At 45.8% G+C, this 27,766-nt stretch overlaps 1 protein-coding gene across 1 annotated transcript in view; it reads left to right on the top strand.

The window, feature by feature from the left end:
* LOC120522968 (B-cell receptor CD22-like) overlaps positions 1–19,374 on the top strand; it is a 36,775-nt gene extending 17,401 nt beyond the window's left edge. Inside the window, exons 3-10 of the mRNA XM_039743831.1 lie at positions 630–905; positions 3,814–4,104; positions 8,402–8,692; positions 9,295–9,570; positions 14,045–14,287; positions 16,839–17,114; positions 18,027–18,128; positions 18,270–19,374. Coding sequence (XP_039599765.1) covers positions 630–905; positions 3,814–4,104; positions 8,402–8,692; positions 9,295–9,570; positions 14,045–14,287; positions 16,839–17,114; positions 18,027–18,128; positions 18,270–18,310 — 1,796 coding nt within the window. The 3' untranslated portion in view covers positions 18,311–19,374. The remainder of the gene's footprint in view (positions 1–629; positions 906–3,813; positions 4,105–8,401; positions 8,693–9,294; positions 9,571–14,044; positions 14,288–16,838; positions 17,115–18,026; positions 18,129–18,269) is intronic.
* Positions 19,375–27,766: the final 8,392 nt, after the last annotated feature.

Here is a 27,766-nt window from a genome sequence, read left to right as displayed (position 1 = left end):
CCAGGTAGGGAACCATCCCCCTTCTGGCCGGGATGCCCATCCAACCCATGTGGCATCTACATCTGATATAAACACTGCTTGTTTCATTGTGTTAATCTAGTCTGGGGGGTCATTTTCTCTTTCCTGGTTTACCAAAGTCACCATCAGAAAAGGGGATCAAATTAGGGCTGAGCTTCTTTCCATCTCCAAACCCATTGGATTAAACTCTCACTGAGGGTAAGTAAGCTCTTGGGTGTGACGTGGGCTTCTCGTTGTAATTGGAGGAATGGAAAGGGCGGAGTCATCTGCGCTCCCTGTGCATCTTCATGGCATTGTGGTGAGAAGGGAGCAGGACAGGACTAGCGCCAGCGCCTCCTTCCTTTCAGGGGTGGTATTGCGTGCCTTTGAATAGCCCAATGGGTCACCTTTTTTTTTCTAATTAGAAGAGTAGGGCTGTGGGAAGAGAAGACAACACCAGCACATTCCCAAGAACTGGACTTAAATAAAGGGAATAATTAAGGATGCACTTCACGTGTGCAGGAGATGTGAAGAAGACGTGTGACGTGACTCGTGTTAAATGATGGAGAGAGGAAAGCACTGAGGATTGTGTAAAAAATAAAATAATGAGCTGTGATTAATGTGTCTTTTAGGTGGTCGGTCCCAGCCCATCCTGTCCCTGAAGCAGGAAGGTGACATCTTTGAGGGCGACTCGGTGACCTTTGACTGCCAGGCGGGTGATCCTGATGCCTGGCAGTACTTGTGGTTAAGAGACGGTACGAATCTTCATGAGAGTTGGGACAACAGCAGCACTCAAATGATAAAGAGAGTCACCCTCGCCGACAGAGGGTCGTATCGATGTTACATAAAGAGGAAAGCTGACCCAATTGAAGAATTATACAGCAACACGATTGAACTGCAAGTGTCCGGTAAGGCCAGGCTCGAGTCACCAGTCACCGTCCACAAGTGTCTGAGCATTAGGCTTGTAAGAGAAATGGACCACGGGCCGTCGACTGACTGTGAGGGTGCCATCAGTCACTGAGAGAAGTGTAAGGTCCTCAAGTTTCGAGTACGTACTTTGTGATGATGATCTCTAAAAAGGGTCCTATGTACAGGAAACATGAGAGATGACAAAAATAGAGGGACGAGGGACAAGAGTAAGGGGCTCTGAAATGAAAGAAAGTCTTAAATGTCACCCTCTTCCAAAGTCTTTGTTCATCATAGTCACAACACGACACAACAATCACAAGAATCTGCAGATCTCATTGATAAAGGGAAGGGGGGGGGGAGGCTGAGGGTGATCAGGGATTGATGAGCTGCCATCTTTCTCTCGTCACATTTCAACTGTCCGTCATTCGTGCTGATCATCTCTCCAAAATCAGACCTTAGCTGACCAAGTATGAAGCACAACGTCTGGTCCAGGCTTCATTCCTGCAACTCATAATTAGCATGAGGACGCCTCATGTGCCGTCAAGCCACTTCAGAAGGTCCACAATGCATCAGCCCATCTTGAATTCAACCAACGAAGATGGGCGCACATCACTCCTCTCTTCATATCGCTAGACTGTAGCAGTTCAAATCCTAAAGAATAGTCAGCGGGTTGGCACCGGGGTATAAGGACAGCACTGGTGAGGTCTTCTGTACCTTCTCGCCCACTCAGATCTGCCAGTGAGCAGCGTCAGGTGATGCCACCTCTGTTTGGTATCAAATCTCAATTCAGATTCCTTTCATATCTCACTCCTAGTTGGTAGATGAGCTGCCCACCTCTAAGATGGCAGATGTTTTGGCAGAAGGCAACGTGCGTTACTTTTCATGCAGACCGGGATTTATGTAGCGGAAGAACATGGAAGTTGGCGAACGCACAGATTTATGCATCTGAATTTTTTTTGTGCGTACGCACATTTTCTGATTTTGTGCGTATGCCATGTTTTATTGTGAATTCTATGCACAGCATTATGCATGAGGCCCCAGGTGATTAGACAAAAATTGTAAAATAGTTTATAGAAGTCCATTTTTGAACAACAAAACACTAATATTGCGAGATTCAGCCATTTTTAAAGAAGGCCAGTTATGCACAGCAACCTTTCACCCACCAGGACATGGTTTCCTCCTGACAGATCAAATCCCAGTAACTGTGTTGCGCAATGTGTTTGGTTTTGTTTTTATTTACTTCAATATTTATGTGAGATTTCGCACAAGCACCACGAGACAAACCGATTATTTCCAGATCTCTTTTGTTGTCTCAGACACTAGTCTGAAACACGGAAGGCGCGGATCAATACTCGACAACTGTCTTGTCTTGAAAAATGAACGTATTTGGGATGCTTTTAAGCTTTTTCTCCATGCCATGTAGACTTCAATGTAAAGCGCCAGAATTGTGTAGAATTTCGAGTTTTCTAGAAGTCCTAACACTAACCTGAGTTTCATTGTCCTGATCTACGCAGCCGTGGAACTGAGATGAGCCTGAGATTAGTGGCTCAGAGTGACCAGAAGGCAACAAACTCAGCTGGGACCTTCTTCTTTCAACAGAGTGTCCAATAGCCATGCTGTCCCTGGATATGGATGGATCACAGCTCTTCACCGCAGAAACCATAACTCTTAGTTGTATAATCACTGGCCACTACAGCGACTGGCGCTACAAATGGTACAAGGATGGACAGGTGATTCCAGATTGGACAAGCACCAGCATTAACAGCCGATTCACTATTTGCTCTGTTGGCAAATCTGACACCGGCTCCTATTCTTGTCAAGGGAAACGAGCAGGGAGGCCATTTCACTCCAAAATGAGCGGGACCCTCAAGGTAACGGTGTCTGGTAAGTAAGACATCTGACTTGTCCAACCAGGTCAACCTCATTGGAATCGCTTTCTGAGCTCACTTCGTGGTACTCCTCCATTGTCCAATCTTGAAATAGAGTTCATCAGCCATCCTTCAATCCTTCAAACTCTTAAGGGGACATTCCACCTCTTGTCATCAGTAAGACATCCAAACATCTGATCTGTCTCATTTGCATTAGTGATTTGGTCCTGAGCCTCCCCCCTTATGTAATCATTTCCTATGGACCACCCATCACTAAAGTCCATCTTTATGAGCCCAGTCCTAGCACCCCCTGCCCTGAGGACAGTTTCATTCCGACATGTGGCTGTCACCTAAACTTGCTGCCCCGTCTTAACTCCACACCCTTGGGTTGTCACACGTGTCCTCCAGACCAGAAGGCCTTGCCATTCCTGCCACCTTGCAGTTTCTTCACCTTTGGTTTTCTGTCACCATTAGTTTCAGTCTACCTCACTTTCCATGGTGGTCCCGCACATGTCACTCTCGTCATTGCCTTCATTTCTATCACGAATATACTGTCACGCTTGGGTCACAGATTTGCACAGAGACACAGGAGGTCGTAGAAACAAGAAGGATTCTTATTCAAACACCGCAAACACATGAGCTTAAACGTGCTCCATGACAAGTCAGAGATGACAGTTCCGCTAGGAGCAGAGAGAGAGATAAAAGCAAACAATCAATTCCAAATCTGACAGGCGCTGCGCGAGGCTTATAAGTCGGCGGAGTACCGCGCGAGGCTTGTATTACGCGTTATAGTGCAAGGATAAGGAGCAATGTGAGGGTGGTCAGGGTTTCAGGCTTTGTGGTTTTCCCAGGGGCGTCTGTCTCTCTTTTGGGGTGCGATCAGACCTCCAGCTCACAATACCAAGAACCTCATTGCAGACCCCCACTGAACCCACCATTACCTCAGGTGTTCAGCTCACTCCATTCTTTTTTTCCCTCCTAGAAGTTCACATGATGGTCTGAATTTCTAAACTCTTTTCCTCACGCTTGTCTCCTCCAGAGCGACCAGCGGCCGAGATCACATCAGTGCGGGGCTGGAGTGACGTATTCAAAAACGAGAGACTCGTCCTGCAGTGTACCGGTGACAAGAAGTACAACGACTGGAGCTACCGGTGGTACAAGAATGGCGAGGAGCTTCAAGAAGGACATGGGAACGGGACGGCAAAAGGCAACACGTGGAGCATTGACCTGATTAACGAGTCACATGGTGGGACGTATGTCTGCAGAGGTGAAAGGTCAAGGAGGCCAACGTACACCCAGAGGAGCAAACCGTTCAACGTGACAGTGAGAGGTAAGAGCGTTAAAGACTGACGGGATTGAAAAACGTCTTTGTGTCCGTAAGTCATACGAAATTAAAGAAGAAGTGTAGGGGATGAACAAAAACAAAATGAAGGAGTAGAACTTGGCCACAAACGCTGGATTCAGAAGGTTCTCAGGCCCCATCACTTGTTCATATTTTGTTGTGCTGAAATCATTTTTAGTTCACGTTTTCCCCCATCAAGAAACCCCAGAATGACAAAGCAAAGCCAAGATAAATAATGAAAAAATTGAACAATCTCGTTGGCACCAGTATTCAGACCCTTCGCTTAGTACTTTGTTAAAGGACCTTGTCAGATAAAACTGACAGACCCCAAGTCCTTGATAGAGGGACCGAGGTCAGTGGGACAGTAACAGAGGCAGACACAGAGGTAGTTTGACAAGCAAGGTGCAATGAATTGTGCAATAAATGGCTAAATAGTCCCTAAAAGTAGCTGAAAGGTGAGAAAAAACACCCAGTAGCTTTTAAAAACGTACTAAAAATGCACAATAAATATCTCAAGCAGCAACAACAAAATTAAAAAATGATTGTGAAAATCACACCCAACCATCTGGGTTCTTCACCCCCAGCACACTCAGTCTTTGACAGGCTCAGCCCTGGACGTCTCGCCCTTCACCCAGCTTGTCCTTTCCTGCCACCCAAACTTTCCCAACAGTCTTTTTATAAGTTCCTCTAGTGATCAAAAGACAAAGGACCTGGATACCCATTCACCTGCCATGCGTCCTGTGCCCCTTTAAACCATGGAGTTAACCCACGCATGCCCCCTGACCTGTTCACCAGACGGCACTGGTTCACCTCATGTTCACCTCCTGACTTCTGCACATGGCGTCCTATGCCCGATCAACTGCACCTCCTCAGCTGGCAGGAAAAGCAGCAAAAAAATAAAAAATTGCAGTTATTAAAACTTTTATTGCGCTTCCCTATCTTGCCGCATCCAAACCCCCGGCAGCACATGAGTGCCACCAGAAGAAACGGACGAACGGTGGCCGATACAACTCCCTGAGGACCCTTTGAGTATCCAAAATCCTCTCAAGATGCTAACATCATCCTGTGCACCTGAAAGGATCGAGAGTACGTGCCAATTCTCAAAATATTATCTCTAATACTGAGGACGGACATAATCATCAGGACACCTCTGGGAGGAACAAGAAACTGCCCTGCAAGAAGCTGGTGAGGGCAAATCTACCCCGACATGGTTGTGAAAGGAGACCTTGGCAGCCATCCCAGTCTTCTTAGGTTTGACGTGACAAGCGTCACCCACTTGGATTTGGAGATTTTCTGCATTCTTCTCTGCAGATCCTCTCAAGCTCTGTCAGGCTGAATGGAGACCATCAGTGCTTAGCTATTGTCAGAGATGTTCGACTGGGTTTGAGTTCAGGCTTGGCTGGGCACCTCATAAACATTCCCAGAGTTGTCCTGTCCTAAGTCAATCTTGTGTTGTCTTGGCTTTGTGCTAAGGGTCTTCATCCTGTTGATAGGTGAACCTTTGGCCCAGTCTGAGGTTCAGTGTGCTCTGCAGCAGCTCTTCATTAAGGATGTCTCTGTACTTTACTTCATTTAGCTTTTCCTCAACCCTGACTAGTCTCCCAGTCCCTGCCAATGGACTTCCATCAGGCTATGTCCTGGTCCAGTAAGTACTCCTGAGGCCAACGAAGTCCCAGAAAGTAGGGATGATGGCTCCCTGTGGCATCCCCTGGTGGCACCCATGAAACTTTACAAGGCTGCCCTACAGGACTTCAATACCCAGTATGCATTGTGTGTGCTTGCACAGGTAGCATCACCCAGGCAGGCTGCCACCTTGTGTACTGGTCAGGTGAACATTGAGTTGGGAGCCCACTGGCAAAAAGAGCTCAGTTGCTCAGACGGAGGAAGGAGAGCCAAAGTAGTGGAAGGTGAGCAGGAGAAACATGAGGTTAGTGCTGTTTAGTTAGGTCCAGGGGACAAAGGGGTTTCTTATTTTTTTGTCTTTTGTTGTACTTTATTGTCCCCTTGTGTGACAAAATCTCCTGACACGAGAGCAACAGTTGAGGTAACAAGCCTGCAGACACCTCTTTTAATTGTCAGCTTTGAAACATAAAAGTCCACAGCAAAATGCAAAGGAGTGCATGCCATCCTGGTGACGTGTAACTAATACGCTGAGTGCTCCGTCTCACTTTGTCTCCAGGATGTAAAGGCCACCATCCTGTCACCTTCCTTCCGTATTTTCAGACGCTGGCCCAATGAGAACAGGACCAATGCAGCCCGCTTCTCCTCTGCTGGTGACCGTGGTGAACTCTGGAGTAAACAGGAGATGCCATTAGCAGCGGTGGTCCACCTTACCTGGAGGTGATATCTGTGGGCTTACCAGAGCCATCCAGCCAATCCCGATGATAACCGATTTAGGCTTTGTTATTAAATCCTATTTTATGTCAAGTGATGGTGTTTAGTGTTGTGAGACGCCTCTACAAGCTGCTATTGTAATGGAAAGCAGGGATCAACTGGTATCCCCACTGGAAAGGATGGTGTTTCCTTGCAGGGAGGACATCATAACAAGCAGACAGCATGGATGTGTCCTGCTACAGGGCCCTCCTTAATGTGTTGGGACAAAGACCCATTTCTTCTTGATTTACTTGGTGGTTTAAAATAACAAACCAAACAACTGAGACGTCGTGATTAATGTGTACACTGCAGACTTTCACTGAAGGGGATTTGCTGACATTTTGGTCACATGACACTTTGTCCACACGGACCCCCCCATTTCAGTGCACCATAATATTTGGGACAACTGGCATCAGAGGTGTTTGTGATCACTCAGGTGGGTTTCATGGCTTCATAAGACCTCTCGGTTTGCTTCTACTCTTTGTAGTCTGCAGTTGTTGTTGTTCAACATGAGGGCAAGAGCTGTGCCAGTGAAAGTCAAAGAAGCCATCATGAGGCTGAAGAACAAGAATTAAACCATCAGGGACATCAGTGACACCTCAGGATGACCAAAATCAACTGTCTGGAATATCATGAAGAAGGAAGAACACACTGGTGGGCTCAGGAATCACAAAGGGACTGGTAGGGCCAAGGAAGACCTCCACTGCTGAGGACAGAAGAATCCTCACTGTGGTCAAGAAAAAGCCCCCAAACGCCTGTCTGACAGATGAGAAACAGATTTCAGGGGGCCAATGTGTGTGTGGCAGAGACGACTATCAGCAGAGGACTTCATAAACAGAAACACAGAGGACACAATGCAAGATGGAGACCACAAACACAGGATGGCCAGATGATGGTTTAGGACTTCAAAGAGCCTGCAGAATTCTGGGAAAAGGTCTTGTGGACAGACGAGATGAAGATGAACCTCATCAGAGTGATGGCGAGAGCAAAGTGTGGACACGAGAAGGAACTGCCTGAGATCCAAAGCAGACCACCTCGTCTGTTAAACATGGTGGTGCTGGGGGTGTTATGGCTTGGGCATGTATGGCTGGCACACTTCTCTTCACTGATGATGGGACTGCTGAATGGAGTGCAACAAGGAATTCTGAGGTGTGTAGGAACATCTGATCTCCTCAAGTTCTAGTAAAGGCCTTTAAACTCAGTGGACGGCACTTCATTTTACACAAGATGATGATTCAGACAGACTGCTGAGGACACACAGGAGTTTATGAAAACTAAAAAAATGGAAAATTCTTGAATGGCAAGCCTGTCACCCAGTTTCAACCCAGTTGAGCAGGCCTTCCATATGCTGAAGAGAAAACCTAAGGGGACAAGAAAACAAGCAGGAGCTGAAGATGGCCTGCATTAGAGCCTTGGTAAGGCATCACCAGGGAAGACCCTCAGCACCTGCTGATGTCTCTGAATAGCAGATGTCAAACTGTCATTGAGTGTGAGGGATAAACGACAAAGTCCTAAATATGACAACGGCTTTAATTGACCTGCCATTGTCGCGTCCAAACATTATGGTGTCCTGAAAAGGGGGGACCGTGTAGACAAAGTATTGTGTGACCAAAATGTCTGCAAATCCCCTTAAATGAAAGTCTGCAGTGTGCAGTTTGATTACAACGTCTAAATTGGAGCAGATGGCCAAATCAAGGAGAACTGTGTCTTTGTCCCTAACATTACAGAGGGCACTGCGTGTAATAAGAGCTTAATAAGAGGCTTCTCGTGGTCTTAAGACAATTACAAAGCATCAGTGGAGTGGTGTGGTAAGAAGCCACAGTCTGCAAGCAGCCCTAACTAGAGTCTCTTCTCTTCTCTTCTCTTCTCTTCTCTTCTCTTCTCTTCTCTTCTCGTCTCTTCTCGTCTCCAGATCGACCAATGCTTTTCCTCACGATGAGACCTGCATGGCAGACGGTCTACTATGGAGAGATGGTGACCCTCAGCTGCCAGATGATTGCACATATTCCTGGACTGCAGTATCAATGGTATAAAGATGGTGACAGATTGCAGGCACCTTACCCCATTGGGCACAGAGTGGAGAGCCACATCTACTCCATTAGCTCCGTCGCTCGGTCTGATCAGGGCGAATACAAGTGCCAGGCCTACAGCGGAAGACCATCTGTTCAGTTGTACGCCAGCGATCCTCTTATGTTAAAATTAAGTAAGTCCTCTTTAATCAATGACTGCACTGTCTGCAGGTCCTCCCTGTCTTTGTGTGCCTTCATGTCCAGGTACTCCGGTTTTTTCCTACAATGTGCACTTCAGGGTTAGTTGGCAACATTTGATAGGCTTTGTGTGAGTGAGTTCAGCCATGCGCATGTATGAAGTGACATTCTGTCCAGGGTGGTCTCCGGCCTTGGGCTCAGTGATAAAGTAGTCATTGAACTGAATTAAATGGGTTCAGTGGATGGATGGATGGAGTTTAATCCAAGATTCTTTTAACTATCAATCCATAGTATAAAATCGATCCTGCATTTGTAACCACCAGGGGGCACCACAAAGCCCCAGACTTCAGACACAGCAACGTCCAAAAGGCTTCTGGGTTTAAATAAAAGAGATTTATTTAACCAAAACACCCTCACAATAATAATAATATCATGGAAAGATCTAAATACAATAATTGTCTCAATTCTTCATCCTAGATCTGGATGGATCTATAAAAGAAGGAGGAATATAAATCAGGGCCCGACCACAGGGGTTCATCTGACAAATCTATAAAAGTGAATATCCTACTGTTTAGTAGATGTGTCCTTTTCCTTGCAGCGGAGCATCCAGAGGTTTCTCTCGAGTGGACGCCAATGTGGACGGTCCTGTTTGCAGGAGAGGATGTTACATTCAGCTGCAGAGTCGAGGGAGATTCCCAGATGAAGACGTTTCGGTGGTTCGTGGCAGCAGCAAACAATTCGAAACAAACTCTGTCCTGTGAAAACACCCCAAGCTGTCCAGTGACGTTTTCTGACAAGAACCAGAGCGGCCTGTACTGGTGTGAGACGGAATTAGGAGAGAGACGCAGCAAAGCGGTGGACTTCACCGTGACGGGTGAGCCATAAGTGGATGTTTTTAAATCATTAAATGTGCTGAGTGAGTGAAGCTGAGGCCTTTTATACAAAATATCTGTGATGGCGGCATCTGAAGCCTCAGGAAGATAGAGCGGGCTTAAAGGAGAGGCTGGCCTCACTTGGTGTGCGACCCCTTAGCTCTCTAGCTCTCTACTTTCATTTCATTCGTGTGCTTGTCTTGTACAGTTTTCATCTGTCACTTGATCACGCCAGAAAGCACAGTAGCCATGTCTTTATAACAGTCAACACTGCCTGAAATACACAGACATGTTTAAGCAAAGTCACTCAAAACTCAAAGGTACTCAAAAACCGAAAATGTCTTTTTCTTCTTCTTCTTATCACTGATCTACAAAAAAATATTTTTTGTTTGCTTCTGGGAACTTCAGAGCATCTCTTAATTAAGTTTTTTACACTGATTCTCGTATATGAAATCAGAATTAAGCTAGCACGTTCAGGTTTTTGAAATACACATCATTGACATTTTGACACTTTTGAATATCAATGGGGCGGCACAGTGGCACAGTGGGTAGCGCTGCTGCCTCGCAGTTAGGAGACCCGGGTTCACTTCCTGGGTCCTCCCTGCGTGGAGTTAGGTGGATTGGCAATTCTAAATTGCCCTTAGTGTGTGCTTGGTGTGTGTGTGTGCGCCCTGCGGTGGGCTGGCGCCCTGCCCAGGGTTTGTTTCCTGCCTTGCACCCTGTGTTGGCTGGGATTGGCTCCAGCAGACCCCCGTAACCCTGTGTTAGGATATAATGGGTGGATGAATATCAATATAATATATCAACACGATATTTTTTTGATGTGTTTATTCTGAAAACAAACCAGAAAATGATACCAGAGACACATTAAAGCATATTGATGTCAATTTACCTCAATATAAAAGCGAGGTCAGCGTGCCCAAAAATGTTGGAGGCCCTCGCTTTTGCGCTTGTACTGCACATCCGTCTCTCTCTTTGCAAGAACCAGCTGTAGTCACCCATCATGCTCGGAGTGAATTTTCCCCAATATCAGTTTTCCATCACCTTTGTATCCTGATGAAATCTTCCCCCGTGCTCATCTCTGACATCGCTTAGATTTGGTAGAAAAAAGTCGAGATGAGAATGTAAAAAACGCGTCTCCAGTGACCTTCTGGCTCCCGTAAGCGGATACGCTTTCAGCAGGTTCTCCGAAAGTTCAGCGTTATTCTCTGCTCTGTGACTGTCAAGAAAATTCTGGACAACCCGCACGAACGAGGGGGCTGATTCAGTGGGCTTCAGTTTCCTTTTCAACTCCTCGTCAAGCATCAGTTCACAGATTTCAGGGCCAACAAAAACACCTCCCTTCATTTTGGCTTCACTTTTCTCGAGACCAAACTTATGTCTTAAAAGCTGAAACGCATCGCCTTTACTGTCCAGTCACCCTAGTTGTCCAAAACCTGGAACATCATAACTTTAAAATGGGATGTGCTGCTGGACGAAAATGGTTTTCAGATTTGGAGTCAGCAAGTGAAATTTGTTACAGTACAGATGAAAGAATCCCAGTAGCAAAATGCTTGTTGACCAGTGTTACCATTATTATTATTATTATTATTAATCTTCTTCTTCCTCCTCTTCATCCTTTCCCACTTCCATTTGGGCTCAATGCGCCTGATCAACCTTCTCCACTCACCTCGGTCCTGTGTGTTTTATCACAGTAGGGTCCTCAGGTGAATGTAAATGTGGTCAGACTCTCCCAAATCGCAACTGTAACCCTCGTATTTTTACTCTTCCTGGCTGGTCACTGTCAGGGTTGATGGCTACAATAACTAAATTCTTCCCCCTTTGTCTTTTATATCTTTGACCCCCAGTCAAGGTTCTTCTTCTTGTCATCATCATCACCTCTTCTCACATCTATGTCGGGTCGATGTATGTGATCAATCCTTCTACATACGACTGGGTCCTGCATCTCCTTTTCCTTCAGGTCTTGTTTCTCTTTATCCATCCACCACTGCTTTGGCATTCCTCTGCAGCCAAGGTTGTGGACCTGAACTGGAGCCTCCATTTTGAATCAGAGGTCTCATCGGTGAACTGTTCCTGTTCTGCAGTGCTGAAATTAGCAAGACACGATCTTACACACATGAGACCATTGCATTATGCAGCTCAGTGACCTCAATGAGTGATTTCAAGCTCTCACATGAGACTGTGGTGCCCTTGTTGTCCTCACATCTCCAGTTTTTCTCTGAAGGGTGTAGTCATACCTGAAAGCTGTGGATGGTGGGCATTGCTGCCCTGCAACATTACCTTCTGTTCAGTGAGTTCCTGAGGCTTCATTAGGAAAGTGTCCTTCTCAAACCTGGGGACAAGTTCATCTCATTTTGTCCTCCAACAAGATTCTAATCCCATCACGCAGCTCAAATACCTTCCCACGTCCAGATCCATCGGGAGCCATCGGGATTCGTTGTAAAATAAAACGGAGATCACAGAACGTTAGTAATCAGTTCTTTCTTGAGCACGTCTGGCCGTTGTCATTTTCATGTAATGGAACATGCAAAGTTATTCAGTTGTGATAAATGTTGGACTGAGATGTCATGATGGATGTGTTTCAAAATGTAAGGAGAGTTAGCTGATAAAAGCAACTTCACATCTAACTTTGCACAATTGCGAGAAATGTTTTTTCCTGGTAAAGTCTTCAATAGGAGGAATAAATGAGTGGAACTGTGTTTTCCTCTAGGAGGCGCTAGCTCCCTTGACATAACGTTCGTTTTGCAATCGCGGCGTCTTAAGTAACCTAAACCTATATAGATATAATATAAAAAAGGCGATACCCCTCCCTTTGTAATGCGGCGGTAAGAAATTACATAGGAGAAATAACTTTGCTTTCTTTAATGACGGTTGACACGGCATAACAGACGAGGAAGCCATGACAAGACTATCACTGAAGTAGGAGCTCGATGTACACAGTCTGCCATTTTCATTGCTGCGCTTGAAGGATTTTCAGGATCAGATGACGGTATCTCCCATCCATCCATCAGCTTCAAAGGTGTGCCGGGCAATGTGCCAAGGCTTTATACTCTTTCTCCATGTGCAGGCCCCACTTTGGTAAATCATGTGATTCCAAACAAGGAAAAGAAGATCCAACACCGACTCCGCCACACAGAAATAGTCCACGCACGTTGCCCATTTCGCAGTTGTCCTTAACTTGTCTTGTCTTCTAATGCCTGCCTAGCAGTAGTACATGTGAGAAGATATATATATATATAAATATTTGTACAGAGCACAGTGACATATTAAACTTAGATTCTGATTGCAGACTGGGATTGGGAGGCTGTGCCCGGTGGAATGGGCAGTGCTCTTCAGAGCCAGTGCTATGTTCTTGTGGACTTCAGAATTTTGAATTTGAATTTCTTTGAATTTATTGAATGTTATTGGGTGGTATGGTGGTATGGTAAGGAGACCAGGGTCTAAGCATACGTTTAATATGTCATTGTGCTCTGTGCAAATCTATCTTATATTTTGTCACTCACGAGTGGTACAGCAGACACATCGCCAGGTTAAGCACACCAGAACGGCCAAGCAAGCAATAGGACAACAAGGGAGACTCAGACAAATGGAAATCGTGTGCCGTCAGACTGTGGGAGCTGTAATCGTGTGCCATTTCTATCTGTTAAGTCAGCACCCAATTGTGTCCTTACTCTTTGGAATTGCATGCTTGTCTGAGGGGGCCCTGGGACATTGGGGGGCACACCTTTGAAGCCAATGAATGGATGGAAGATGTCACCACCTGTTCCTGAGAATGCCTTCCATATCTGCAATGATGACACTGACAGGCTCCACTCCTCGGGCCCCCACTCCAGGACGGGGTCTTGTCACTGCCTTCGTTACTATCTGTAATGTAAGCCGCAATGAAACAAAGTGAAGTTACAGTATCTCTCCAACGTGATTCCTTACCACCGTATCACTAGGGAGAGGTATCATCTTTTATGTTATATCTCTATAGATCCGGGTTAAGTAGCATGCCACAATCACAAAAGAACTCATTCCCAGGGAGCGAGCGCCCTCTGCAGGACACACAGGGTACACATCCCGAGTCCTCCCCGTGTCTTCATGGGTTTCCTCCCATGCGGGTCAGTGGCATTGGTGAAACTAAACTGTCCTTGTGTGTTGTGATCTCCATGTGACAGACTGGTGCCCCGTCCAGTGTTTGTTCCTGCCTTGTGCCCCTATGCCAGCTGGGATAGGCTCCACCCCAATGGCCCTGGTCTGAATTATGCAGGTTAGAAAATGACAGGGTGCTTTTTGTTGATCCTGTGTGACTTAAGGTCATTTATTTTTTCATGAAGATACTTTAAATGAATGAATTTACAAAGAGTAAGAAGGTAAGAACTCGATTTCCAAACCCTGTTTCTGATGTTAAAGTGGGACTTTCATGCCATGACACAGTGAGTGGCTCCCAAAGGTCACCTTTCACCTTCAAATCTCTTTCCTTTGGTCTCTCAGCAGACATGGTGGCTCTGCAGACTCCTCCACTGCCACTCACGGAAGGAGACAACGTGACGTTCGGCTGCCGCACTCAGAACCCGACAAAGTACACGGCTAAAGTGTTTCATGAAGACCAGGAGATGTTGCCATCTGGAGGGTACTTCCCGGTTGAAAAGGAGCACGAGGGACGATACAAATGCGCTGTGTTCTCTGATCAGACCCTGCTGAACTCATCTGAGGAGCTCCACATCCCAGTCCGAGGTGAGCCGTCCTCCTAACCTCAGCCGTCTAATGCACACACTTACATGAGGCGCGTTTGACTGTTTAGTAGGCCATATGACCTTCTGGTATCTTTATCTATGATATAATAAAACACTCAGATCAGGTCCCTCGGAGCAATTTGATTGGTCAGTTTGGCTTTTGGTGACACGATCAAAAGAGGAATGGCAAGTGTGAGATGCACGAGGAAGAGAAGTGTCATAGGTGGTGCGATGAAAGACGGGAAGCATAAAAACGGACAGGCGACGAGAAAGGTGCCTTGAGAGTCTGAGAAGCAGGCATTATGGGAACACACTTGAGAAACCGGTGAGCGATGTTCAGGGGGATACAGAAGAAAGGGGCAAAATGGTGTAAAAGATAGCAAATATATTTATTCTATGAGGATACATGATGCAACACAACATGTCTGCATTGGCTTATGGGTACTTTGAACACGCAGAGCGCACCGCTTGACTGGAGCTGAGGTCAAATGAACATGGATTTGCACCATTGTTGAACAACGCATTGTAGTGACATTTCTAAGGGCAGAGAAAGTGAAAGCCCTTGAAACATCCAGCAAACAAAGATGTTGGCATAGCGAGGTCGCATTGCCACTCCACTGCCCCCAATGAATAAAGATGTTAGCAAAAGAGAAGACATTGAGGGCAAGAGCCAGTTCTGCCAGCCTGATCAGGGTGTTCATGAGACCATCCTGGACTGGGCCTCACTTAAATGCCCGTCTGAGGGCAATGAGACCTTCATCGTGAAGGATGACTGTGATACAGAGAGGTGATGTCCATGGCACACAACTGTGACACCCAAAGCTGTCAAACAACTGGAGAGCAGGGTGGGTATCTTTTAATTGTGAAGGGAGACCTTCAACTGGTGGTCTCATAAGACTGTCAAGAACAGCTGAAACATGAGTAGTGGGACGACTGCATCCAGAAATAATTGTGCATCACGGCTGGTCCAGTTTGTGGATTTTGCTCTCCATGCAGGTGAAAGAAGCCATCCGTAAGCTGAGAAAAAAGAAAAAACCCATCGGAGAAATTGCTACAATATTACGAGTGTCAAAATCTCCAGTTTGGTACATCCTGAGAAAGAAAGCAAGCACTGGTGAACTCAGCAATGCAAGAAGACCTGGACGTCCACGGAAGACAACAGGGGTGGATGATCGCAGAATCATTTCCATGGTGAAGAGAAACTCCTTCAGAACAGCCCACCAAGTGAACGACACTCTCCAGGGCTTGGTCGGCGTATCGATATCCAGGTCTACCATAAAGAGAAGACTGCATGAAAGGAAATCCAGAGGGTGCACTGAGAGGTGCAGGCCACTCATAAGCCTCAAGAATAGAAAGGCTAGATTGGACTTTGCTAAAGAACATCTAAAAAAGCCAGCAGAGTTCTGGAAAAACATTCTTTGGACAGATGAAACCAAGATCAACCTCTACCAGAGTGATAAGGGCAAGAAGAAAGTATGGAGAAGGAAGGCGTGGAACAGCTCATTATCCAAAGCATAGCACATCATCTGTAAAACACGGTGGAGGCAGGCAGTGGCATGGCTGCCAGTGGCACTGGGACACTCGTGTTTATTGATGAGGTGACACAGGACAGGAGCAGCCGAATGAATTCTGAGGTGTTCAGAGACGTACTGTCTGCTCAAATCCAGCTAAATGACGTCACATTGATTGGGCGGCGGGCGCTTCATGATACAGATGGACAATGACCCAAAACATACAGCCAAAGCAACCCAGGAGTTTATTAAAGCAAAGAAGTGGAAAATTCTGGAATGGCCAAGTCAGTCACCTGATCTTCACCCCACTGAGCAGGCATTTCACTTGTTGAAGACCAAACTTCGCACAGTAAGGCCCACAAACAAACAGCAACTGAAAGTAAAGGCCTGGCAGAGCATTAAAAAGGAGGAAACCCAGCATCTGGTGACGTCCAGGAGTTCAAGACTTCAGGCTGGCATTGCCAGCAAAGGGTTTTCAACCAAGTATTAGAAATGAACATTTGATTTCCAGTTATTTATTTTGTCTAATTACTTGAGCCCCTGAAATGAAGGGATTGTGTTCATAAAATACTTTAGTTGCCTCACATTTTTATGCCATCGTTTTGTTCACCCACTGAATTAAAGCTGAAAGTCTGCACTTCAACGTCATCGGAGTTGTTTCATTTCAAATTCATTGTGGTGATGTACAGAAAGAAAATTTGAAAAAAGTGGTCTCTGTCCAAATACTTATGGACCTCACTGTAGACCCTTATTTATTAATACGTAAGTGACATGTTTCTTATAGTTCTGTTAGCACCATACTTTATTATTTGGAAAGACTTAATTCTAAATATTTCTTCCTCATAGAATTCCAGCCTGTTAGTGAAACACGACCTCCCTTCTCTGACCCCATGCTGACTGTTCCTAATAACTTCTGTCCTTGCCAGGTGTTGCTCCATCGTCTCCTTAATAATTCCTTCCATGTGGAGATCTGTAAAGAACAGTGACCTGGGATAAGGCTGCCAGTCTAATTGTGGTATTCATTTTCCTTTTGCATGTCAGATTTCTTCTCCAGCGTTACCCTCAGCGTCTTTCCAGGGCTCTTTGTGTCTGAAGGGCAGACGGTTAATCTGACGTGTGAGGCACTGAAGAACAGTTTCCTCGATCTCCCCGTCAATTACAGCTTTCTTCACGAAGGGGTCTTGATATCAGCTGGCACAGATGCCGTTTACAGCTTGTCCAATGTGAAGATGAACTCCTTTGGGACGTACAGCTGCATTGCTTCAAGTGAGCATGGAATCGCTAAGGAGAGTGCGGTGCTGAAGATTCGCCTGGCACGTGAGTTATAATCTATGACGTATAAAACTGAAGAATTGGAGCGCATTGTGCTCAACCACCTCCATTAACCGATACAACTATGCTGCCTCCTAATCACTTGTGTGACAAAATAAAATGTATTATTGTTATTATTACGTGTGTTTAAATTAGTGCTAACCAAAAATATTCAAAGTAGATGTGCAAAAAAATAGAAGTCATTTATGTTAGTGTGATTGGACTTTTTATCAACGTATATTTAACAGTAGTAGAAATAGCATTAGGCCCATTCATGACAAATGTACTCTTTTATGAAGCCCTGACGCAGCTACTGGTATAAAACACTAAGCACAGACACTTCTAATGTCTATATTTTATAATCATCTGGATATCGATGTGAAGTATCAGCCAGCTGCAGCAAAACAGAACGGACCTCTAAGTGCATTCTGAACTGTCGACATGAATCAAGACAAAGCGTCTGACAATGTCTTAGTAATACCAGCGATGGAGTAGCTACTTGAGTAGATGTACTTGGATGGTGGCAGCGTCGTCTTCTTCAACAGGTTCTGGTGATCAGCTGGTAAACTGCAGTAAATCCTTGAAATATACGATGACTCCAAACTCGGTTTTCTCAGAGATCCTAATTTCGACACCTGCACGCTCCTCACTTTGCAGCCTGAACCTCGTCACACTTTCCGCGGTTCTTTTGAAAAAAACGGGATGGTGACGTCTCTTTAGCCAGGAATGAGCTACAGTAGGAGATTCAGGGAGGACAGCGTGGAGAGATCACGCACACAAGCATGGTGGAGCACTGCAGGCTGCCATGACAAGGTGGAGGGAAGTCCTAAAAACTGATTTTCTTAAAAGGGTGACATACCTGAAAAGTGTAAAGGAGGGCCGAGCCCCTCTTACTAAGACCCCTCTGTCATTTTCCAGGTGACTGGAGCCCCATCATAAGGTACGCCATTGGGAGCGTTTTGCTGCTTTGCCTGATCGGAGTGATGACTTTGATTCACATCAGGACGACGGAGGCCTCTGGTAAAACTACAGCATCTGTTTTACTTAAAGACACTCGTGAAGACGCTCTTGTCTGATTTCTAATTGCATGACAGCAACAAAAGAGATGACCAGGATCGGTTTCTTTCATAATTAACAATAATCCTTTTTTTAAATCCGTAGATGCCAGTCTTGTAGTGAATCCAAGAAGAACTCCAGCCTGAAACCGTCATTACAGCAGCCCAGGGTCTCCTTCCTTTGTCCTACCAGTGGATTGATTGATGGAGCTTCGATGTCAAATTGCAGGTTTAGGAATCTTATGTTCACAGCATCAGTTATCGACTCCAATCTGGCAATTCAACATGGCTGTCTGTGGTCTTATGTCCTTACGTCTGCCAACTGTTACAAAGTGACTGTACACTCACATTACAATTGACGTGTGGTGACATTGGTGTCTTTATAAAAAGTGTCGTGTGCCAGCGCTGACCATCAGTGACTGCTGAACGTGGTGCCATATGATTGGCTTCTATTTCTCAAACCAATAAACAGGCCTGGCTTACCCGAGGTGTCCTTTGGAGACTTGACAGGCACTGCCAGGCGCTCTCTTTCAGTCGTTCCGCAATTTTGGTTTCATAGTTCTTTTCATAAAAAGGCTTGCAGAGTTCTCACTGTACTGATTTCTTCCCCTTTCTTGGTTTAGAAAAGCAATTTTTGGACGCTCCGTGTTCTGAAAAGGAATTCCTTAAGTGCGCAGTTAAGTTAATTAAGTCATTTGGCAGTCCAGTCCACAGCAGGACATGTCGCACCCCGAGTTGGGCTGTGGATCTCCTTTACTAACATAAAGCAATAAATTCAGTTGGGGTTTTAACTCCGGATACCCCGTTTAGCGCAGGTAAGGAGATAACGTTTGAAATGAAAGCCGTAAGAAGACCCCGCTGACAGGTACTGTGAAGCCGCGACACAGACAGGCAGAGACAGCCCTTCCAGCACAACACACACCTTTATTCTTCCGTGGGGAAGCGCTTTTCTATTTGCACGTTTCATACATCATCAATAGTCAGAGCACAGTCCTTCCGCCTCCAGTCCTCCACACAGGTTTTGTCCTTCTTCCTCCCAACTCTGGCCCCCCAGTACAGGCGACTGGCTCCAGGTCCTTCATTAGGGGATTACTCCCTGGAGCGGTGGATGAAGCCCAATGTAGGGCTCTGCAGCTCCCACAGCTCCCCTTGGCAGCATCCCTGGAACCCAGCAGGGCTGAGCTGACCAATACCAAGTCCCATGAAGCTCTGTGGGACTCCGAGGGGCTGGTACACCCCATGGGTGCTGCCAAATAGGAGTCTGGGGGAGATAGCGCCATTCAAAAACTCTCTCCCCTGGGCGTCCTGGCCAGGAGAGAGCCCTGCCCGTCCAAAACAGTATCCATCTCCAAAAAGATCCATATTCTTCTATGGAGGCTACAAGAGAAGAAGTGAAGTTATGTCGGTGTGAACGTGATGGCAGGTGTCTTCAGGGAGGACTTCTCTCAGGCCTGGGAACAGGAATGAAAACCCGTATGATGAACTGAGTAACCGTCTCTTCCAATTCCCCTGTGTTTATCTAAATCGGCCCCCATAAGATTCTCACGATGTTTGATGAACTGTTGAGGACTAGGAGCTCCAAAGCACTTAAGTCCCAAGAAATCCCAAAAGCACTTCCAACAAATGTTCACTATGTTAGTAATTGTCCTGACTCTGCAAAAAAACAGACAACCAATTTTTTGAGTTTAACTGGGAGACACGCGCAAAAGACAAAATAAAACAAATAAAACAAAAAAAAACGAAGCGAACGAAACACAGACGAGAGGCAAGAATCACAGACAGGAGACAAAAAAATCAAAAACCAGGGAAGACATGAGAATAATTCACAAAGAGAATCACTAGAAGGGTTTTGAAGGATTGTGCCCTGCGGTGGGCTGGCACCCTGCCTGGGGTTTGTTTCCTGCCTTGTGCCGTGTGTTGTCTGGGATTGGCTCCAGCAGACCCCTGTGACCCTATAGGGATGGATGGATGGATGGATGGTTTTGAAGGATTTATCTGCAGCTTAGTACAACTGCTGACCTTTAATCCTGTCTGCTGATGAACTGCAGGTTATGAGCCCCGGAGACCACGTCCCTAGAAATGTGGAACGCAGACCTAACTACGGTATGGAAAATGGCTTCCACAATTCAGCTCTAATTGTGATGTAATAAGGGTGAGCACCGGGTCCTTATAAAATAAAAGGTTTATTCTCGCAAAATGATTTTCAATACCAATGAAGCTCTGTGGAGCTCAAGAAGCAAAGGAATTGCCCAAAAAACACAAAGGCAACCCACTGCAAGTAACATCCCAATACAGTATTCAAGAAAGGCGGTCAAATGCACAGCAGGAAGGTCAAAAATTCCAAAATATGCCAAAGTGACAAACACAGCAATGACGCAAAGAACTCAACAATCCCTGAGCGCAGCTACAATGAACCACCAGGGGCTGTGGGAGACCCTCCAGATTTATAAGGCAGAGGGCAGTGGTTGGCAGTGATTGGCAGGTGGCCACGCCTCTTTTTACACATAGTAAATATCTACACTTTTTCTAAAAATACTTAAAGGTAATTCTTGTTACACCATTTTTGTAGCTTGTTAACAAAGTTAAGATTATGAGAATTCTTGTTATATTTCTGCCTTTTTTATGTCTGCTGTTGTAACCCAGCAATGCCTTTTAGGATTAATAAAGGATCTATCTGTCTATCAAACTGCACCTTCCAAACCCCAACCACAACTTCACCGGCACAGTCCCAGGTTCAAATATGTATTTTATTTATTCAACAAAGTACCTTTAACAGACTTCTTCTTTCATAGCAGAGAACAGCACTGCAGAGCAAAACAAACTCCTTTCTCTTCTCTTCTCTTCTCTTCTCTCTCCTCGATGAGCGTCTATCTATTGTGAAAACCTAACCTGACAATCCAGACACAGAGGCGCTCGTCCCAGCACACACAGGCGTCTTTCTCTCCTTGTCTCTTCTGCCTCCACTCCTCCCTCAAGCTTCGTCCTCCACCTCCTGGCTCTGGCTCTCATTTTATAGGGCAGGGGTCACCAAGTCCGGTCCTGGAGGACCACTGTGGCTGCAGGTTTTAATTCTTACCCTTTTATTTAATGAGTGCCGTGTTTGTGCTGCTAATTAACTTCTTGTGAATTCATTTTAATTGAATTGCTTTTTTAAGATTTGTTCCCCTGAATTTCTTCATTTCTTTCCTTAAATGGCACCCAAACAGAAATGAAATGTGAAGTGAGGGACCAACAGGAGACCAACTAAGTCAGGGCCTCAAACTGCAACCAATTTCACTCCAACCAGCTGCTTAATGAGGCGCCGATTCTTGTTGTTAGTTAAACTCGTTCTTTAATTCTGTGGCTTGTCGCTGCTCTTGTGGTGCATTAGCAGACATTTCTGAAATTGTGGATTTTCTCTTTTCTGTTAAAATGTTTTGTGGACCTGAGCAGATCCCGAGACCTTCACCTTTCTTTCTTTTCAGATATTGTATGATGGACGCCAGTTGTTTTGGCTCATTTTGTATCTCGTTATTGTTTGGCTGCTAATTAAGGAAGAAGAAACAATTAAGGCTTCTGAGTCTTCAAGAGCAAATCAATTAAAATGAGTTTAAAAGAAGTTAATTAGAAGCAAAAACAGGTCACTCATTAAGAAAAGGGTTAGAATGAAAACCTGCAGCCCCTGCGGCCCTCCAGGACTGGACTTGGCGACCCCTGTTATAGAGCACTCAGAAGTGCTTCAGTTGGTCCATGATCTCCTTCTGGCTGCACTTCCAGATATCTCTCTATCTATCTATTCTAGTGCCTTTCACTTTTGTCTATTTAGAATTCCTTTCTCACTTTATTATAGAGTTCCTTTCTTCTATCTATCTATCTATCTATCTATCTATCTATCTATCTATCTATCTATCTATCTATCTATCTATCTATCTATCTATCTATTATATAGCGCCTTTCACATATCTGTCTATCAATTATACAGCACCTTTCACATATCTATCTATCTATCTATCTATCTATCTATCTATCTATTATATAGCGCCTTTCACATATCTATCTATCTATCTATCTATCTATCTATCTATCTATCTATCTATCTATTATATAGTGCCTTTCACATATCTATCTATCTATTATATAGCGCCTTTCACATATCTATCTATCTATCTATTATATAGCACCTTTCACATATATTTCTATCTATCTATCTATCTATCTATCTATCTATCTATCTATCTATTATATAGCACCTTTCACATATCTATCTATCTATCTGTCTATCTATCTATCTATCTATTATATAGCGCCTTTCACATATCTATCTATCTATCTATTATATAGCACCTTTCACATATATTTCTATCTATCTATCTATCTATCTATCTATCTATCTATTATATAGCACCTTTCACATATATTTCTATCTATCTATCTATCTATTATATAGCGCCTTTCACATATCTATCTATTTATCTATTATATAGCGCCTTTCACATATCTATCTATCTATCTATCTATTATATAGCACCTTTCACATATCTTTCTATCTATCTATCTATCTAAACATTGAAATTGGTAGGAGACAACAAGAAATAACATTCTGTTATGCACAAGTGACAGAATGGTGTAGAAGAAAGTTTAACTGTTTTGCAAACATTAATTGTCAATTGAGACATGTGACAAAGCAATTGTAAAAGAACTTTACATTTTTAAACCTGCGTCTATCCAGCAGGGGGCGCTAGCTAGCTGACCTCGATATCATATAAAAAGGTGATACCCCTCCCTTAGTGATACAGCGTAAGAAATCACATAGGAGAATTAACTTTGCTTTGTTTAATGGCGGCTTACGCGGCATAACAGATGAAGGAAGCCACAACAAGACCTTTGTGTAGAGTCTGCCACAAATATTTCAACCATTTATTGTATTACAATTTTTTGACTTTGACAATTCACAGTTAATGTAATGTATATTCACAGGAATTTCTTTTACAGTGCGCCTCTTTTCCCCAAAATTTACATCAGGTTGAGTTCTGAAGATCCCGAAACTCCTCCTGTCCGCCTCACTACTTAGTCACTGTTGTGTCTGCGGTTCTCTATTTGAGTGAAAACGTTCTAATGTTTGTGTGAATTCAAACAAGTGTCCATCAGTGTCCCTGAGGCCAGGATGTCACTTTTAACTGTCATCTTACCACACAAAGATGTCCCATAATGCAACATGCAAATGTACAGGAGTTTGCTGTCTAATGAGAGAAATGGCTTAGCCTGCTGTGATTCCACTATACATTTATCATTACAGTATTTTATTGAGAAAAATTACAGTTAATGCCTGTGAAATGCTGGCAAGTTTACACAAACAACAGAAAAGACATAACAACAAGTCAAGTCAAGTCAACTTGGGTAGCATGCACTGGTACAGTGGGTTGCCGCACCCACCACACAATGAAACAACTTCGCTAACCCCCAGGCAGACACGTGGTCCAGTCCCACCCTCCTGAAATGACCCTCTATCTGCCTCAGCCTGGTGTTACGTGGGCGACCCCTTGGCCTGGTCCAGCCACTCGGGTCTCCAACAATGAGGATCTTACGAGCTGATCACCCTCGGGTAATGGTGCCACATGGCCGTAGTGTTGTAACTGACGTTCCCTCACAATGCAGGTCATGTGCCTCATTTGGGACTCCTTGAGCAACACAAAGTCAAACCAATGGCACCCAAGGATTCTCCAAAGAGACACACGTGAAGGAGTTCAGTCTTCGTCTCAGGTCACTGATATCGTCCCTGTCTCACAACCATATAGCAAGACAGCAAGCACCAGGACTCTAAAGACTTGGACCTTCACCCTTTTGCAGATATCAGGAGTGCCACACACACCTCAGTGACCTCACGACCCCCCATGTTCTCCCAATCCATCTACTGACTTCACAGGAAGAGTCACCAGAGTCACATGAATGTCAATGCCGAGGTCAGTAAACCTCTCAATGACGAGGTCGACACTCTCTCCGCAGACAGACACACTGCTGATGGCCGTGCCCAAGAGGTCATTAAAGGCCTGATCTTTGGTTTTTATCAGGACCCTCACAAGCCCAGACACTCAGACCCCTCACTCAGTCTCTTGAGTGCCCCGATCAGAGCCTCCATTAACTTCATGAAGATCACAGCATCGTCAGCAAAGTCAAGATCAGTGAATCGTTCTTCACCAACAGATACCCCCCACCCGCTGGACCCCCCGACCTTGCCCACCATCCAGTCCATACAAGCGTTGAACAGAGTAGGAGCAGGACACACCATTGATGAGCCCCAGAATCAACTGGGAAAAACACAGAGGTCCTGCCTCCACTCTGCACAGCACTCACAGTACCAGTAGACAGGCCGGCCATGATATCCAGCAACCTCGAGGGGCTCCCGCGAACTCCCAGGATGTCCCACAGGGCAGCTCGACCAACTGAGTCGAACGCTTTATGAAAATCGACAAAGTCTGCAAAGAAACTCTGCCGATATTCGCATTTGCGCTCCATGAGAACCCAGAGTGCCAGGATGTGGTCGATGGTAGACTTCTTAGGCGTAAAACCAGACTGTTCTGGTCGCTGGTAGGTGAGCGGGTGATCACGGATCCTATTGAGGATGACCCTAGCAAGGACCTTACCTGGCACCGAGAGCAGTGTTATCCTCCTGAAGTTGCTACAATCCAGGTGATCACCCTTCCCTTTCCAGATAGGGACGACGTCCCGTTTTCCAGTCAGTCTCCCAAATGGAAGCAAAGATTGCTTGCAATGCCAGGAGGACAGCCTTACCACCAGCCTGGAGATATTCACCCCGGATACCACAGATCCCTTCAGCCTTTCCCCACCCTCATACTGGTTCACCACCTGCGCCATCTCAGTGACACTGGGGGTCACAGCTAACCGGTGGATCAGCCTCAAGAACCGAGGACCAGAGGTATCCAACGTGCTAGGTGGAGGATCAGCTTTGAACAACTGCTCAGAGTAGCCAGCCCAGCGGGTCACAACTGCAGTGCCATCCGTAAGGACCGTCCCATCATCTGGCCTGACTGCGAATCTCCGAGGAACAGATGCAGATGTGCATAATGCTTTGACTCCTCTGTAAGCAGGACGTGGGTCGCTCGACCACAGATGGTGTGTCACTTGCTCATAGATTCCTCTAACAAACGCCTCTTTATCTGCCCTCAGAGCTCTCACAGCCATCCTTCTCAATTCCCAGTACAGACCAGAGATGCCACTGAGCCGTGCAATGCGACTCTTCTTGATGATATCCAGGGTGCCCTGCGAGATGAAACACCTCCTTCTGGGAACACCGGTAACACCAACACAACCCTCAGCAACCGTCATGGTCTTGTCACGGAGGGTCTCCCACATCACATTTGGATCGGCAGTCGTACCCAAATCTGAAAGTTCCTCACACAAACTGCGTGCAAACTCATTAGAAACAGCCTGGTCTTGGAGTCTGGCCAAGTCCAGCCTCATCCTCATAGTAGGTGGTGACCCACTGGACCTAAGCTGGATCCTAAGAGTAGCAACAACAAGTCTATGGTGAGACCCTGCAGTTTTGGAGGAGCCTCCAGCGTCTGCCCACGAGGATGTGATCGATCTCCTTTGCTCCACCACCAGTAATGGAGTACCAAGTCCAACGATGTGGTTCAGGGCGCTGGAACCAGAATCCAGCGATTCGCAGCCCCTGACCTTTTGCAAAGTCAAGGAACATGGAGCCACTTTCATCATGGTCACCAGACCCATGGGGACCGAGACAATCCTCATAGCCAGCACTGTCAGTGCCAGTGGCTGCATGAAGTCACCCATGACCAGAGGAGTGTCACCTCGTGGGCACCCACCAACCACCGAGCGAAGCTGCGAATAAAATGTCTCCCTCACCGAGACATCACTCACCGCGGTCGGAGCAGACACTGAGACAACAGACAAGGCACGCAGGGAGTGCCGTAATCTGAGTCTCATAATACGCTCGTTGAAATCATCAGAAGGAGCCAATCCGCTACAGCAACAGCTACTCCCTGAGTATGACAGCCATCAGAGCGAGCAGACCAGTACAAGGTGTATCCACCTACAGAGTCCCCGGTCTGCCCACCTCAGAGAGTGCCGCCACTGAAATGCGGAGTTTACGCAGCTCCTCCGACAGCAGAGGAAGATGATCATCTTGCCAGACAGACAAGACGTTCCATGCGCCCACCCATATGGGCCACCTCAAATTGGGACCCGAGTGCTGCCGTGGAGCGGGCGACGCCTCTGCACCACACCAGTTCCGATTCCCAACAGACCTGACCCCATTGGCTCTCCAACGGTTTCGACTCTTCCGGGGATGGGGCTCCCGAGGGCTTCATGATGCGAGCAGCCTTCCTATGGGCGGGCAGCTGCAGCTGAGCTACACCTGCGGAGAGCAAAGGGGAGTCCTGTCTGTCGTCTCGGGGCTTTGTGAAGTTTTATTACGAGTGCCAATCCTGCCAACAACCCCCATGATTTCCCTGCAAGTTGGAGGACTGCAGTTTAACGTCATACCCAGGACATACATAACATAACAACAGCAACATTTATTTCTGTCACACATTTTCATACAAATGATGAAACTCAAAGAACACTAATTAACATAGACTGTGGTGGGCTGGCGCCCTGCCCGAGATTTGTTTCCTGCCTTGCGGCCTGAGTTGGCTGGGATTGGCTCCAGCAGACCCCCATGACCCTCTGTTAATTAACATAGAGTAAAAGTAAAAGACGAGAGTTGTCCACAGATGTGCAAGCGTGACAGTCACTTTCATACACTGAGCTCAGATATCCAGGCTCATCTAACAAAGGGGACATTGTCTGGCTATTGAACCTTTAAACAAGTTAACGTCGGCTCAGTCTTCTCCCTAGAAAACCAATGACAGAGTAAAAAGGTGGACACTTGGCGTGTTATAAAGCCAACAGCTTTACCCTAAAAGGCATTTCTTGGTCTGCCCCATTAGTAGGCGTCTTCGTAGTCAGAAACACAACTTTCTGAGCACAACCCCAGAGGGCCCACCATAACATCAGCATTCATTGAAGACCAAACACCCCATCGAAATTCTTCAATTCATTCCAAGCATCTATGAAGATTTAAAACTGTAGTGACGGTCCACTCGAGTGGTGGAGGACTTTCTGCTCTTGTGTTCCCAGGAAGGCCGGGCGCCATCGTTTTGTGGAGTAGAATACGTCTCGTTAAATGAACGGAATTCTTTCTCCCCTGGAGTCCAAGGGCAGTTTATTGCTGATGCCAATCTAAGTCCGTTACGCCATCTGCTCCAATCTCCTGCTAAGGTAACGCTGACTGCTCCGTGCTTCTCTTTGAAAGTCTGTCTGTTGAGGTTTTGCACATCTTACATGTCGCACGTGATGATGTTTAACTTCAACTTCTTTTCCGAGCTTCTCGTCTCATATTTATCTTTTGATGAGCGTTCAGTCGAGGTTTTTCTTGTAACCACACAAGCCATTTTGGAGTGTGCTGTGCTTACTTCATGCATGCAGCTAGCTAAAGGAAGTCATTTAAAGTTGACAAGGTGACACTGTGAAGTTACATTTTGCTGTTGTCTAAATCTGAAAAAGCAGAAGAAAACCAAAAACAAAAAACTCAGGGTGTCTTCT

This window comes from Polypterus senegalus, chromosome 1 (genome assembly GCF_016835505.1).
Source record: "Polypterus senegalus isolate Bchr_013 chromosome 1, ASM1683550v1, whole genome shotgun sequence".
Lineage (NCBI taxonomy): Eukaryota > Metazoa > Chordata > Cladistia > Polypteriformes > Polypteridae > Polypterus > Polypterus senegalus.
The sequence above is the reverse complement of the archived record's forward strand: the minus strand, read 5'-3'. Positions and strand labels throughout refer to the sequence as shown.